At 41.8% G+C, this 16,904-nt stretch overlaps 1 protein-coding gene across 4 annotated transcripts in view; it reads left to right on the forward strand.

Annotated features, from left to right (window-relative positions):
• Positions 1-16,904, forward strand: part of EPHB1 (EPH receptor B1) — a 418,394-nt gene that overhangs the window by 359,596 nt on the left and 41,894 nt on the right. For all 4 annotated transcript variants that reach the window (XM_019748047.3, XM_074312877.2, XM_019748058.3 and 1 more), the window contains 2 exons: positions 2,518-2,765; positions 10,435-10,650. In XM_019748047.3, the coding sequence (XP_019603606.1) occupies positions 2,518-2,765; positions 10,435-10,650 (464 nt within the window). The remainder of the gene's footprint in view (positions 1-2,517; positions 2,766-10,434; positions 10,651-16,904) is intronic.

Raw genomic sequence — 16,904 nt, forward strand, 5'->3', positions numbered from 1 at the left:
CATAGTAGGTTGTCAGTAAATATTGGTGTAATGTTTCCTCCAAGAAGAAATATTAGCATACCTTTCCCCTCAACTTTCAACTGTGGTTTTTTTGCTAAAAGAAAAAAGAACTCATTATTATAACAAGGAAGAAATACCAATATTCTTCAATTAGTATACTTGCCAAATATACAATTTGTATTCATTCAGCTCATAGTTATTGAATACCTACTAGGTCAAGGTGTCAGAGGGATGGAATATATATATATATATATATATATATATATATATATATATATATATATATATATATGTCTGTATATATGCTGTTCACATACACATTTACATATACATACTCACATATGTGACAGGTCATTGTTGCTCAGTACTTTTCTTTATATTTTATTCATTTGAACTACAAAAGTAATGCTTATTATAACCATTCAAACAACATAAAAGTAACTAAATTAATTTTACTAATCTGTACTTCCCCACTCCTATTCCCACCCTTCTAGTATAACCCATTTTTAAAAAATAATCTGAAGTTAAAATAAATTTGATGTGAATTTTCATCATACTTATACTTTTTCTTTACATACATACACACCCCCCCCCCCCCCACGGGCACATACTACATATCACATTCTATAATTTGCTCTTCTTTTCTCCTTTGCTTAACACTATAATACAGACATCTTTTGAAGTCAGTACATATCACTCATCTGTTAGTTTTCAAGAGCTCATGGCATTCTGCTGCATGGCCGTGCCTTTTCCAACCATTCCCCGGGTTATGGTTGTACCACCGGGTTTGGCTGTAGAAGATACTACAGTAAACAGTCTTTTATAAAAACGTAAATACTGATACTTCTATTTCTTTTGGGTAGAGCATGGATAGAGCCTCCAGCACTTTAGAACCCAAGAATGTGCAAAGCCAAAGCCAAACCAATAATAATAAATATGATACCCCAATTTTTATTGATGTGCCTACCACGTACCAGGCACTACAGTGGGGCACCCTGACTTCGAGCAGTTCACCAAAGCAGCACGTGAATAAATGTCAAGACCAGTGGTACACATGATATATATCTTAGTACTGTAAGGTCCATGTTGAAATCTTCCTACTGGTGCTTAAGCCAACCTTTATTCTAGCCCTAGATTCTAGCAAGTTCCACTGACTCTGGAGCATTTTTGCAGGAAAAACCCTTTATGCAGCTTTCTTCGGAATCTTTTTGGTAGCAGAAAACAAAAGGAACTCCCAACTGAATCACAGCGGAGATGTTAACTGGCATTTGTAATGTGGCCAGTAATTTGTCTGATTGCTCACAGTGTGCTCTGTCATTTTCTTCCAGAAGCTGAAAGTAAAAAAAGACAGTTTTCCCAGCAGAGAGCCATGTTTCTCCTGTCAGGCCTTTGACACACATTTCAGTGATGCACTTACAAGTAGATACTAAACTGCTTCACGTGAAACTGCTTCACGTTTTTTAACTGGAAGTTAGAAAACCAAGTTAAATCATAAAATAACTTTGAAAGTACATTTAACAGATTCGACAGCTTTTTTTATATGCAGTTATGAAATAGTGTCACCAGATTGTTTTTACTCCTGGTGATTTTACTACAAAAATGTTTAAATGCTGTGGCACCCATGGAGGTCTTGAGCTTGTGTTTGCTGGGGAAAGCCACGTGCTGTTCAGCTGCCAGGAATTTAGGCAGCTGCCAGCCTCCAGCTGCAGTGCCTTCAGGATCTGCTTTAGCTCTTCCTGACAGTCCAGCCAGTGACTGAACACAGTGGGATGCGAGGACCTGGAACTTTCTGGAGTAGGTGCTCTGTACCCTGGAGCTCCCACTAGATTAGATGAGACTGTCAAGTCTGCATCAGCCAGGTCTGCATTACAATCTGGGGCTCTTCTTGTCCATTCCTAACTTCCTCCTTTCTTTTCCTAACGTCAGGTCTGTGTGGTGATCTGGGACTCTGGCCAATCCTGCTCCGTCCCCCTTTTAGCCTGCACAGTGTCTGCTAACTTCCCTTCCTGACTTCTCAGTGTCTGCTTTCTGGGGGACCCAACAGACATAAACATTTTCAGGACAATGTAGGAACATAAACGCTATTCATCTCATTCGGAGGATTAAAAACCTGAACCTATTTCCCAGCCCCTGGACATTCTTACACTAAGCTCTGCTAAAAATGAATTATGACTCTACCAAAGTGAACCTGACCCTTTCATTTCAATTAGTCAACTGGGACACAAATGAAAAGCCAAATGTGGGGAAAAATAAACTCATATATATTCTGAAATTGCACTTTAGTTACCCAAACTGTTTCTAAGATCCAAGGTACGGAACATATTTTAGCATTCCTTCTTTGTTTTCCATGAACTGATTAGAGCCCAGACATCATAGTTACAATGAGAAAACACTATTTCCATTGCTGCCACTTTAATCACAATTCCACCTTGAGCACCATTGTTCTTGATAAGCTACCTCCCCTTGTGGTTCCACAGGCTGAGAAGGAAACAGGTAATAATTGCATTCTTGTTGCAGGAGAGTTTGGAGAGGTATACAAGGGGCGTTTGAAACTTCCGGGCAAGAGGGAAATCTATGTGGCCATCAAGACGCTGAAGGCTGGCTACTCGGAGAAGCAGCGTCGGGACTTTCTGAGTGAAGCGAGCATCATGGGTCAGTTCGATCATCCCAACATCATTCGCCTGGAGGGCGTGGTCACCAAGAGTCGGCCAGTCATGATCATCACAGAGTTCATGGAGAATGGCGCCTTGGATTCCTTCCTAAGGGTAAGAGAAGCTCAGGGGCATGGATGATGTTAACACTGGTGGATGCTGGGAACGGTGGCTGGGGAGAAGTGTCTGCGTGAGGATAACCTGCCATTCAGGAATCACCCGATGAAATGTGGGAGGGTATCGGAGGTGTTCACAAGGTTAACATTTGTTGCTAAAAGAAAAGAATGAGGAGCTTGTGGACCCCTCGATAGGAGGATGTCATGGTGTAGGGCCTTGATAAATGCTTGTTGGATGAGTGAGAATGAATAGAAGGGGACAAAGAATGGCCATTGGCATCTGTATGAATCACAGAGATTGAAGAGACTTTCAGTTGCTGTATGATTCATGCAGAATGCCAGTGGCCATCTCTGCCTTTTCCCCAGTACAGCTGCCCTCCCCTCCCAGCCAGCTCTCATCATTTGCAGTTCAGAGATAAAAACAAGTTGTCCTTTTCTGAGCCTGGCCACCTGCCTTCTGAGAAGGTGCTTCTGGGCAGGAAAGGGGAAGACTGGAACACCAGCACCCACAAGTCTTTTCTGGGGTTGATGAAGAATGTGATTCCCACTCAACCTGCAGTACAGGTGGGGGTATCTGAAGGCCTGTAGCTGGGGCATCTGTAAAAGGTCATTGTTAGTGTGCCCAAATGGAGCCAAATTAGAGCCCTTTTCATTTCTATGGGTTATCACAGAGCTACTCAGAGAAGGGGTGAGTGAGAATGGCCATGATGCTGATATCTAGGGAGGGGAAGCTGACCGAGCAGAGGCCGGGGAGCAAGGCCTGCCTTGGACAGAAACCTCAGCCGGGGATTTCAGGGGAGCCTGAGAGCAAAGGGTACAGGGAGCAGCACCAAACAACAGGGCAAGGTCTTCTGAGCATGGACTTCAGGGTAATAGCAAGCAGCAGACTCTGCGTGTCACCAAAGCTATCAAACAGTAGCTGTAGCTGCAGATCAAAGGATCATTTGTACAGTCAGTCGTTGAAACATTCATGGGGTGACTGCTCTGGTTACACCCTGTGCTGGGTGCTGTGCCTATAGAGATAAAACAGACATTGCTCTAATGCTATGTAGCAAATCACACCAAGACTTTAGTGGCTTAGCACAACAGTGAGTTATTTTGCTCATGAATCTGCAATTTGGGCAGGGCTTGGCAACGATAGCTCTGTTTCATGGGGTGTCAGCTGGGGCAGCTCAGAACTGAGGCCTGGAATCATCCAAAGGCTCATCACTCAGTTGTCTTGTGGTGCATCCTCGGTGTCAGCTGGCATCTGTCCACGTGGCCTGCCTGAGCTTCCTCACAGCAAGCTGGGTTCCAAAAATAAGCATCCCGGAGGAGAAGGCAGAAGCTGTGTCTGTTTTGTAACCTGGCCTCAGAAGTCATACAGCATCACTTCAATCATAATGATGGGCCCCCATATTTTGGAGAGGAAACAAGGCCCATATTTTAATGAAGGACCACAACCCGATATCTTCTTACACATAAGGGATGGGAGGTCCTATTATATCCATCTCAGAGACTGCAATATTCTACCCAGGGTCCTGCCCCTGAGGACCTTAGCGTCCAAAGCTTCTAGCAAGCATCTGCCTCTATGATACTATCTGTTTCTATGCATGGAGTATAGAGGTATCATAAGCAAAGACTTGACATCTTCCTGGGGAAGCCAGAGAAGGCTTTGTATAGGAGAGAGAATTTATCTGATATTGGAGAAGGAGGGATTTGCCAGACAGGTGGGGGAGTAGGGCAGGTAGGCTGATGAAACAATGGGATAGAGTGTTCAAAGGCTAAAGCCGGCGTGGCCATTTGGTAATCTGTCAGCAGCTGCATGGAGGCGCCAAAGCTCAGTGTAGAGCTCAGTGGCTGCAGTGTGGAAGGGCAGCTGCAGGACTCATCTAGGAGCTGCTTTTGTACAACACTGAAATTAACTTTGTAGGGCAAGCACACTTTTTGCCTCTTCTGGGTCATTAGGCAGTAGTGCTTTTGTGTGTGTGTGGGGGGGGCAACAAACGTGGATTGTGGGCCCCACATACTTCCTGCCACAGCCTCCTTGAGGGTATGGATTATGCCTTGTATTTTGACACCCAAGCACCTAGCACAGTGAGTGCCTGGTAAATGCCAGTTGAATGAAAAACACGAATATAACCAATTCTGGGACAAAATGTTTGAGAGTGGCAGGAGAAATGTGGTCACCCAGAGTAAGCCTGGTCTTTCGGCCTTATAGCCAGACCTCTCATGTCAGAGCAGGGTATGGACTATGCTTTCCTGGGTTCATTCATTCACGATCAGAGCTCTCATGAAGACAGTCAAATAAAAGTGAATAGAAGGCGATGTGAGAAGAAAAAGGGTTTTCTGGAAACAGACCCTTTCAAGAGTCATTTATTTCCAAGCTGCCATCTGCCTGTACTTTGCAGAGAGCCCCAGCATGATATGGTGACTGTGATCAGACTCTCTCCCTGGTCCATGCGGGGAACAGGGAGATTCATTCTCAGGAGCCCATGGGAAATCAAAGCCCCACACTGTTGCTCTGCTTAGGGCTGTTTCCATTTGGGGCCCAGGGCATGGGGGAATGTTGGACAACAGTATTTTTCATGATGATGAGGCCCAGGTGGTGGGCAAAAAACTTGGGGCAACAATGGAACACAGGAAAACAGAGGAGAAAGGATGGCCAGAAAGGAACGGCCAGAACAGGCAGTGCCAGGAGGAGAGGGGAAATGAAGCGTTTCTGACTGCTTGCACTGCATGGAGGCAGGTAATCTATAAATCTAATTTCAACCTTACTACCAAACCCTGGAGCATAGCAACATTAATTGATGTATCTGCTGCTTGATAAAATCAAAAATTAGGTCATCAATTTAGTTTTGTAGGGTCCATCTTCTGGGAAGTAGAATAATTTTAGGATCACCATTCAGAGAAGAAAGGAAAAGGGTTAGTCTTCCATTTGTAAAGGTGTTTCCTCCTCTCCAGCCGGTCCTTTCACACTGGATGTGGAGTCTTTGGAGAATGGCCCCAGCTCTAGCTGTGGGTCAGTGTCTGAGAGGTGAGCACATCAGGCATGGCTTCTCCCATTGCAGAACTTAGAATCTCTCATGTTCTGGAAGGATTAGAAACAGCATTATTCTTTAACCACACATTCAGTAAGTTCATTACTATCCATTTTTTTTAATGGCTGTGCCATGGACTACACAGCATGCATATCTATAATTAAATATTTCCTTCTTGGCACTCAAAGCCAGGGGATATAATTTGGTAGCTCTCCCATAATCTTAGGAACAACCCCTGAAGCTCATCAATGTCCTATGCCTTAGCCAAGAAGGTCGACATGTTCTGTAAGTCCTTTGTGCCTAAAACGTGGCTTTGTGGTTGCTGCTGGTTCATTTACAGATGGTCACAACTGGAAGACTCTTAGAAGTCACCGAGCAATGTCAAATGGAGACATTTATCATCAGGGAAGCTCATTCATGGGCTGAAGCTAGACAACAGCAACACAGATGTCAGGAAGAGAACACCAGATTGGAAGTCCTGGGACCAAGGTTCTGCTTTGGGCTCTGCTATGAGTCACCCGGTGGCCTTGAACAAATCTGTTAACTCAATTTCCCAATCTATAAACTAAAGGCATTGAGCTGGAAGATCTTGAAAGGTTTCTTTCAGTTAAAAAAAAAAATCTATGATTCATTCTCTTCAAACAAATCAAATAAGGGTTTCATTTCCTGAAGTGGATTTGTCAATGAACATTGAAAAACCTAAATCCTTCCTGTCTAATAAAAGGACCAGCAAGTGGCTTCAGTGAATTTTCAGAAAAGCAATTTCAGCAGAAAGCACTTCATAAGGAAGAAAGTTTAAATCACTTCACAAAGGCTGTATTTCTTCTATGTGCTGTGTTTTTACCATTTGCTCAGCATGGCAGATCTTTTCCCAAAGTCACTAAAAAAATCTTTTATTTTTTGTCTTGTTTATCTTTATATGCTGATGTTCATAACACTGGAGATTCTTCCTGGGGAGTTATCTCAATGAACTGAACATAAAACCATTGAACATGTCAGAAAAATCTTAATATGTTTATATCTTTAAGTTTCACCAAGATTATGAACTCAACGGGCATGACCCTGTCTTATCATGATATGTGAGTCCCCTGCATATCGTAAAGAAAATTCATTGGCCATCACAAAGTCAACATATTCCAATGGAAAAGGCACTGGACAGGAATTAAAAGAGTCAGATAAGTGTAGCAGATATGGGCTACGAGTGTCTGTACTTTCTGTGGCCATGGCAGACATCATTAATCAATCATGGCTTCTTTTCCTGTGAAGCTTATACACAGCTTTCTTCTCCACACAGCCTTTGAGATAGCCATTACCAATTGATCAGAGACGGAATGTCAGTAGAGATGCAACTTTCTGTTCTGGACTTAGATTCTTGTTATAAGCCAAAACCACACAGAGTGATTTAAGGCTGATCACTTAAACTTTCTGGACTTCCTTTATCTTCTCTGTAAAAACAACATACTATTGTCTGCCATTCACAGAACGAATATTAAAGATGAACACATATGTATGACTTGCCATTCAAAAGTCAAGTAATGGAAGAAATCAATGTTTGTTGATCAGTCGATCCAAATTTCAGGCCTGCATCATTAGTTTCCGATCTACACTACCGTTGGGGGGAGGGGCTGTTACAGCTGCCAACCTGTAAACTATATTCTCCAAGGGCAACAATCCTAGGATGTCTGTCACACACACCCAGGCAGCCATGAGGAACCCACAGTTCTGGCCCCATGTGTGCTCAGTCTCTCACCAGGCAGGCCAGGTACATGGGACAGATGATTTATGAGACATTGTGGCTTTGCTGATAATACCAGCAACCATTGCTACTGTCTTAGTATTTACTGGTCATTGAGCTAAGCCCGTCCACATGTCTCATCTCATTTAACCACTGCAAAGTCCTATGAAGAGTGGACACTATGATCTTATTTAAAGATGTGGAAATCACTGCTCTGGAGGTTAATTAACTTGGCCAAGAACACGCAGCTAGGGAGCGGCAGAGTCTGGATCCAACCCGGGTCTGTCTGGCTCCAAAGCTTGGACTTGAACCACTTTTTGGCTCTTGTGGACCCTAGAAACTCTAAGGATGATTGATCTAAATTTTAAAATAAATCAGACAATAAGGCAGTTCTATGAAGACTTAAATGACTAAAGTAGGGACGTAGACACATTGCTTTACATGCATTCAACATTGCTCTTCTCAACATGCGGTTTACGTGGTTTACAACCACTCCAAGGGCCTCTCCCCTAACATCTATATACAAGTTGGCTCCTTGAGGGAGACATTCGTTTTCAACCACAGAGTGTTGTCTACACTCACAGAGAGGAAGTAACAAAACTGAACTGAAAAAATATGACCCTTGTGACTTTACGCTGAGATACAGTTTCTAATATACTGAAGTTGCATGACAGCTTTCTGGGGAGGCAGATCCCCAGAGAACTACTTAGAGAAAAGGAATGGTGCTAGTGAAAGGCTGGCTAATTCTTGAGGAGGTGCTGCCTGAAGTTCATGAGTAAGGAGAATTTGCCTCACTCGTGGCACACCCAGCTCTCACAAAGGGGTACCATGTGCTGTAAACCCATCAGAGTTTCCAAAAGATAGCTCTGCACTTTCTTTTGGAGTTGGTTAGAAGAAAATATTGTAGAGAAAGCATTCTGGGACAGTTGGGAGATGATTCAAGTTTGAGTTAGAAACAGCCTGGAATTTGGAGGGGTATCAATTCCAGTGTTTTTGGGGGTCATCCTCTGGTAGGGGTCTCTGAAAGGAGTGGAGGGAGTGTCAGTTTGCTCCACACCTTCAACTGATCGGGGGCATAACCCTGGAACACAAACGCAAGCTTGCAGTCTTGCATGAGGAATAGAGCCTTCAGCAATTCATGCTGTCATTGTTAGATATTTCTGTTGTTGGGGTTTTCACTAATAACCAGTGTAGTTTTATAATAGCTCTTTTATTTTCCATACTTATTTTTGCATAGAAAATGCTTTTGTCAGAGCACGTGTGTCAATGATGTGTCCCACATATATTTAACTGAGGTAATGCACGTGAGTGTCTTGTGTACCCTCTTACATACAGTAGGTACTCAACAAATGGGAGTTCCTCATACTGTTTATGCTTTCTGCATTTCACACGAGGACACTAGGGCAGAGGAAGTGACTGCCTTGTCCGGGGCCTGTGCTCAGGTAACTAGACTAGACCCTGGGTTGTCTGCCTTCTCCTACCTCTCCCCCATTCCGAGCATTTCAATGCCTGAGCCATGCTTTACTTACAGAAGACAAGTCAGAGCTCTTCGGGGAGAAGCTGGGACTGGACTAGATGGGAAATGTGTCCTTAGCAGCATGGCCCAGCATCTATTGATTTAACTAGTGTGTGTAGAGCTAAGACCCAGGGGTTTTGGGGAGGCAGGAGGATGGCACATATTCATTCACTGAAGAGTCTGTCATCTAACATTGAGGAGGCATCCACCCAAGAGACTGAGCCCACTGATGACTAGCGAGAGGGCAGCACCACAGGTTGGCATGAGGAGAAGCAGCAATAGCTCCCATTCATTAGGAGGGTCCTCGTGCCAGACACTGTGTGGGCACTTCTCCTGCACCACCGATCCCTATGAGGTTGGTATGGTTACCCCAATAGCCCTTGTAGTACCCAAGGAAGATGCCTTAACATTTAATTCTGGAAACAGGGAGAGATGTACCCGTCATTCATTCAGCCCATGTTTATTGAACTTTTTCTACCTACATTAAAGATTTCGGCACCAAGAATACAATGGTAAGGAATACAGAGGAAGGGTTCTTATCCTCAAAGAGCTTAGAGTCAAGCAGCAGAGATAGACAGACAGGCAGGTGTGTGCACACACGCACACCTAAAACCTGTGATATGTGCTAAGAAGAAAAATAAGAGTATACACTGAAAGATAGTGGTTAAAAAAAAGGAAAGGCTAATTATATTTGGAAGAGGGGACGAGTTACAGAGACATCCTCCCTGAGGAAATGACATTTAAGTGGGGACCTGAAGGGCAAGTATTGACTGTGGGGGAAAAAACAGAGAGAATAGCACATATAAGGTCCCTCAGGCAGGAAGAGCTTGGTTTGGAAAAGATTGAAAAGTTGCCAGTCACTGTGGCTTTAGACAGGTGTGAGGGAAACACCCATATAAGGTGAGGCATTAGCTAATCCCATGGTGTCTCGTGGGCCATGCTAAGGAATTTGGAAGGTTGTTGTTGTTGTTTTTTTTAATGCAATGGGAGGCTATTAGAAAGCTTTATGCTAGGGAGTGACGTGCCCTGATTTATGTCTTACAAAGATGGCTCTAGCAGCCGTGTAGAGAATGGATTCTCGGGGAGGGGGCAGGTGCCGAGAGGCTGTGATAGGTGATGGATGACGATGACTTGGTTAGAATGGTGGCAGTGGAGAAGGAGAGGAGTGGATGAATTTGAGATGTAATTTGGAGATGAAATTGACAGGACTTGGCAAGGAGAAGAGAGCACAGCGTTCAAGGAGAGGGATGAGGATGGAAGCAGGGGAGGGAGGAGGCAGTGAGCCGCTTGGCCCAGCGCGGACAGAGGCTGACTAGCAGCAAGGCCGTGGCACCTCAGCTTTTGTTTAACCACTGAATCCCATCTTGATTCCGATGCCCCTTGTGTCTTATTACAGCAAAATGATGGACAGTTCACGGTGATCCAGCTGGTGGGGATGCTCAGGGGCATTGCCGCTGGCATGAAGTACCTGGCTGAGATGAACTATGTGCATCGGGACCTGGCTGCTAGGAACATTCTGGTCAACAGTAACCTGGTCTGCAAGGTGTCTGACTTTGGCCTTTCCCGCTATCTCCAGGATGACACCTCAGACCCCACCTACACTAGCTCCTTGGTGAGTCCTTCCTAGCATTCACAGGTAAAAGCATGGCATGAGTAAAAGGTAGCTGCACATGTCTGGGAACCTATGCCAGGCAGGGCTAAACTGCGAGTGACTGGGGCCTGAACTCATCTCTCCACTGGGGGAGCCAGGTTCTGGGAGAACGATCCATCTGGGAGAATTGGCCACAGGCTGTTAGTGTCTACTCTGAAGCCAGAGTGTTTCTTGGCACATGGGAAGAGGACATTTTGAAACAGTTGATTTGGGGGAATCCAAACAACTGGACAGTGACATCAGAGACATCAGTCAGTAGGGAACAGGCTCCTGTTAGGTTGGCACTGTGTCACCAGGTAGACTCTTGGTCCCCCTCTCTCCTCCTTTTCCATTGCTTCCAGATAGCTTTAAGCACCATCTGTATCATGAATACTATTACATTTGTGTTTCCTGCTCTGCCTTCCCCTCCACTTCCCAAGAGACTCTAATCATCTATGTCCAACTGCCTACGTCACACAATTCCATTTAGAACTTTCACAGGTTCAAAATAGAGGACTTGATTTACTCTCCAATTTCCCTTTCCCACTCTCTCCATCTCAGTAATTGCACCACTCAACTGATGACTGAAACCTAGGAATCAGACTTGATTTTTCTCTGTGCTTCACCATCCATGTCCAATCCCTCACTAACTCCTATAGGTTCTTATGAAATCTGTCAATTTCTTTCTCTGCCCCCACCCTATTCCAAGGTACCATTTTCTTTCACCTGGACTGTCCCCCTTGTTTCCTCTTGTCACCTATGCCCATTCCCAACAGCATCCACAGTGATTGATCTATTAGGTTGGTGCAAAAGTAATTACAGTTTAAAAGGTTAAAAATAAATTGAAAAAACCCCAATTACTGTAGCACCAACCTACCTATCTCTTTTCTTTAAACTTGCAAAGGTGATACATGCGTATTATAAAAATGAAAACAATACAAAGAAATAAGAGAAAAAGTATAAGTAAGAAACTACATTCCCCTGAAGGAGGGGTCAGTAAACTAAAAGGCCATGTGGTGAAAATTTTAAGCTTTGCTGGCCAAGAGTCAAAATGAGGGTATAATGTAGAAAATTACACAACCGTTTAAAATGTACCCCTTTAAAAAGGTATAAACACCATTCTTAACTCATGAGCCATAAAAAGCGAGGTGACCGGCCAGATTTAGCACTTAGGCCATGGTTTACCTGGCCCAAAGCATCTATTTCTTTGTATTTTTCTTTACCAGGCATCTAGGTATGTCTTTACATTTTTCTCTTTGTTCAAAATTTGAAAAAAACAAAACTTTTTTATAAAAATGGAATCATATTATGCCTAGTACTACTTTCTGTCTTGTATGTCTCTTGGATGTTCTTTCTGCCAGGTTGCTGTTCTAAAAGTTTGTAAATAGTCACACTCCACCAGGAGTGTATGGCACCTATCTTCCAGCATCCTCACCAGCACTAGAGGTGATCAATCTTTAAAAATTTGCCAATCCAAAGATGAGAAATGATACCTCATTTTGTTTTAATTTGCATTTTCAACTGACTGCTAGGGATATTAATGTCTTTTCACACAATTACTGGGATTCATGTTTCCTTTTCTGTTAATTATCTTTACATGTCGTTATCTATTTTTCTGTCAAGTTATGTTCTGTTTTTTAAGGAATTTGTAGGAAGTCTTGTTATATTAGGGACACTAACCTTTGTCTGCCATATGATACAATTAGTCCCCCTCCCCCATCTGTTCTTCTTTTGATACTGTTTATGATGATATCCTTTGGCTTCCAAAAGTGGTTAATATTCATGTAGTCAAAAATATCTGTTTTCCCTCTGTCTTCTTGAGTTTTCTAATTTGTTTTAAAAGATCTCTTCACTCCAAGGTTATAAAATGCTTTTTAAATTTCCTGTACTATTTGTTGGGATTTTATTCTATATTTAAATATTTAATAGACTGAAATTTATTTATTTTTCGCAAGATTTTATTTTAAAAAATTTCAAGCACACAGGATACTTGATAGAATTTTACAGAGGACAGCCATGTACCCACCACGTAGATTCTAGAATTAATATCTTGCTATGTTTGCTTTACCATATGACTCTCCATCCCTCTCTCCATTTATCCCTCTTTCTTTTTTTGTTGGTGCATTTCCAGATAAGTTGTACACATCAGTACATATCACCCTTAAACATTTGCATTCAACTTGGCTCCTCCTCTCAAATATCTTTTCTTTCAAGTGCAATTTTAAATCACTTTATTCAGTTCTAAAACATGCACACATACGTATCTGTATACACACTCATCTTTGGATTTTGAATCAAATTCTGTTCTACCTTTGGAAGAACTAATATTTGAATGACCCTGAATCCCAAACTCCTATCACGACACAGGACATTCACACTGAGACGTTACCTCTTGTCCTTCCCCTGTCAATTCACAATTCTACCCCACACCCAGAGGCAACCACTCTTCCGATTTTTTTTCTACCATAGGTTTGTTTTGCCTGTCCTAGAACTTCACTTAAGTGGAACCATACACATATGTTGTGTCTGGCTGCTTTTACTTAGCATTCTCTTTGTGAGATTCATTCATATTGTTGTATGTAGCAGTAGTTTGTTTCTATTTATTGTAGTATTTATTGCTTATTTATCCATCTCTTGTCCATAGGCACAAGGACTATTGTCAAATTTGTTTTTGAATATGTATTGGATACATATTCTTACTCTGTTCTCGTGCAGGTGAATAGATCATCATGCCAGCACCACTTATTAAATACATTGTCCATTTTTTATTGAATCACATGTCATCCTTGGCATATATTAAGTTCCTTATATGAACTATGTTTTGATTCTCAATTCTGCTCCATTGATCTGTTTATTGACTCTTGTGCCAAACCATATTGTTCTGATTCTTAACTTTAGTGAAAGTCATATTGTCTGTATTATTCTGATTATAATAATTTTAGCAAGAGTTTTACTATTTGGGTAAAGTAAGTCATCCTTCATTCTCTTTAAAAAAAAAAAAGCTTTCATGGCTCCTCTCAAATATCTTTTCTTTCAAGTGCAATTTAAAATCACTTATCCAGTTCTAAAATATGCACACATACGTTTGTGTATATACTCACCTTTGAATTTTGAATGAAATTCTATGCCACCTTTGGAAGGACTATCATTTTAATGACCTTGAATCACCCGTATAATGATGCGAGCCAAATATGCAATTCGTATATGCTTTATATTAAAATTTTCTTAGGTAAAGACTCCCACATTATTTTCCTGTACACATTATTTGCATCACTTTTTTGTGAATTTGTATTTCTTCTAAGTGATAAAGCTTATAAACTCTTAGACCTAGGAGCTTTCAGAATTCTTCACAGTCATACGGTCACCTGCCTCCCCATATGTATCATATTATTCGTTCATGGTTTGTTTATAGCCTTTCATTCAAAATAGAGAAAATTACCATATTTGCTGATTAAACACTTTATGTTTCTAAAAATACAAATTATTCACATGAAAAAATATTTATTGAGCATCTACTATGTACCAATACTGGGCCACTGGGCCACAAGCTAGGGGCACACTCATGATCAAAAAGAGACATTGTTGGTATTCTCACACCACTCAAAATTTAATGTGGATAGAGGATATTACTCAGACACATATACAGATAAGTGCATAATTCCCAGTTGAGATAAGAGCCACTGTGTTCTGTGAGAGCATGAATAAAACAATAAATAACAAAATAGTCTCACTATATCTAGGGAAATTAAGGAGGGCTTCCAGAGGAAGAGATAGATGGTGCACCAGCAAAGATTTGAAGAATAAGTCACCCAAGTGCATGTGGCAAGTTAGAGAACTGAGAGATATAAGCAGCACATACAAAGGCCCTGTGGCAAGAGGGAAGATGGAATTTTAGAGGAGATGACAGGTCCCCTGTGCTTGGCATTTGGAGAGAAAGGGGAAAGTGAAAGGTCAGCAGCGATTACATCATGCATGGCCTCCTGGACCCTTGTGATGAAGTTTATAGCCTTAGAGCAATAGGAAGCCATTCAAGGGCTGTGTGTGTGAGTGCGTGCATGTGAGTGCATGTGCAAACACACACACACATACACACACACACACACACACACACACACTGTTTCCCCGAAAATAAGACTAGGTCTTATATTAAGTTGTGCTCCAAAAGACGCATTAGGGCTTATGGTCAGGGGATCTCATCCTGAAAAATCTGCTAGGGCTTATTTTCTGGTTAGGTCTTAGTTTTGGGGAAACATGGTAGATGCACACACATAGCTCAAAGGTGATGGATTTTCATTTTAGAAAAGTAACCTGGCTTTTCTCCTGCCTTTTTCTTCCAATCTCTTCCCCTCTGTCCTTTAAAAGCAAAACAAAAATATACTTTCTCAGCTTTCTTTCTTTTTTCTTTCACCAAAAAGCGATTTAGCAGGCCCAATAAAGGAAGATGTTTGAGCAAGGGAGGCAAGCCCTAGCAGAGATTGAGACCTGTGTGTGAGGGGGGCTGAAAGCCCAGCAAGATTGGAAAAGCAGCTATATACGAGGACATTGAGGACTATATTGGAAATAATGGGAGCTGTTGGAAAAGGATGTACAATGTGGAAGCATTAAAGCCGGCGTGAATTACGTGGTGTTGAATTAAAATGGAAGGCATTGGTATGAACTCATGGTTGTCAACACATAAAAAGATAGAGAAATAAATATAAGCTGAGTTTGCCTCAAAGCAATGACACCTGTGTAGCAAAGAGTACACCTAAAACTCTGAATTTGGATTTTATATACTCTTTTACACTAAAAGCAACCAAGAGTCATTAGATAAATGGCCCCTTCCAGGGCCTGGGCAGAGAAAGTACAAGATGATCCCAACGTATCTTTTTGTGCCAGAAAGTAAGAAAGTAATCCACGAATGATGGGGGCATGTCAAAAGAACACAATATCCAGCTTGAAGGTCCTCTCAATGTCCAAATATGGATAATTTGAGCCTCAAAATATATAATGAAGTAACAGATAATAACCTATTGACTAAAATAGGAACTAAGGAGTCCACAATGATATGAATACAAATGAATAAATAAAGGAAGAGAAGAGAACATTTTTCCAGTAGTGGAAAAAATGATATTATTAGAAAATCACTGTGTGGTGACTATCAGATTAAGTTACGAAATATCAATGGATGCTAAAACTTGGGTGAAAGTGAGGAGAGCAACAGGATTTTACATAGCCTCAATTTTTTCCCCCTAAATATTTATTACAAAGGAGGAGAAAGTAACTTTACAGATAAATTTGATAACACCATCTGAATCAAGTGGCTCAAGTTCACACTGCCTATAACAGGACATTGTGTAGCACGTAACAGGAAGCAAACATTGCATTTGAGATACTCTGTTCAAAATGTATAACCTGGGTCTCATCATGAGGAAATATCATATTAACTAAAATTGAGACACATTCTGTTAAACACCTGGCCTATGGTCATCAGAAATTTCAAGGTCATAAAAGTCAAGGAGACTGAGCAACTGTTCCACACTGAAGGGGATTAGAGAGGTCTGATAACAGGGTATTAAAAGGTCAGTAAAAGGCCATCAGAGGGCCTTTCTGGACAATTGTAGAGAGTTAAAATGGGGTATCTGGACGAAGAGTATACAGACATTCTTTGTAGCATTCTTGTAACTTTTCTAGAGATTTGAACTATCTCAAAAAAAATTTTTTTTTTTTTAATATTTACCCTGGCTGCAGTGTGGAGGATGGGTGGGAGAGGCAACAGTAGAAGAAAGAAGAGGTGTCAGGAGGCTATGGGCTGGTGGGGATGTGAGTGAAGTCCAGAGGGATCAAGGGAGTAACATGAAAAGGACTTGATAGTAGATGATGCTTAGGGGTAAGGGTGACAAAGGTCCAAGGATGATACCCAGTATCTGTGGATGGATGATGGTGCCATTCTCTGGAGGGGGGATGCTGGAAAGGAACTGGTTGGAGTAGTAGGAAGCTTGGGAGTAGATTGTAGGTTTGGTTTAGAATGTGTTTCTCGAATTTGGGTAGGTATCAGATTTACCTGGAGCACAGAGGCATAGACTCATTGAAGCAGAGTAGGGTCTGGGCCTTTGCATTGTTATCAAGATTTCTCATGCAATTCTGATACCTATGAAATTTTGAAAGGTACTTGTTTAGAACATTTTGATGTTGATGTGCTGGTAGAATAGCTAAGTAGAGCTGCTTAATAGGTAGCTGATATATATGCATTTGGA

Source organism: Rhinolophus sinicus, chromosome 5 (genome assembly GCF_057876585.1).
Source record: "Rhinolophus sinicus isolate RSI-liver-muscle chromosome 5, RSI-T2T, whole genome shotgun sequence".
Taxonomy (NCBI): domain Eukaryota; kingdom Metazoa; phylum Chordata; class Mammalia; order Chiroptera; family Rhinolophidae; genus Rhinolophus; species Rhinolophus sinicus.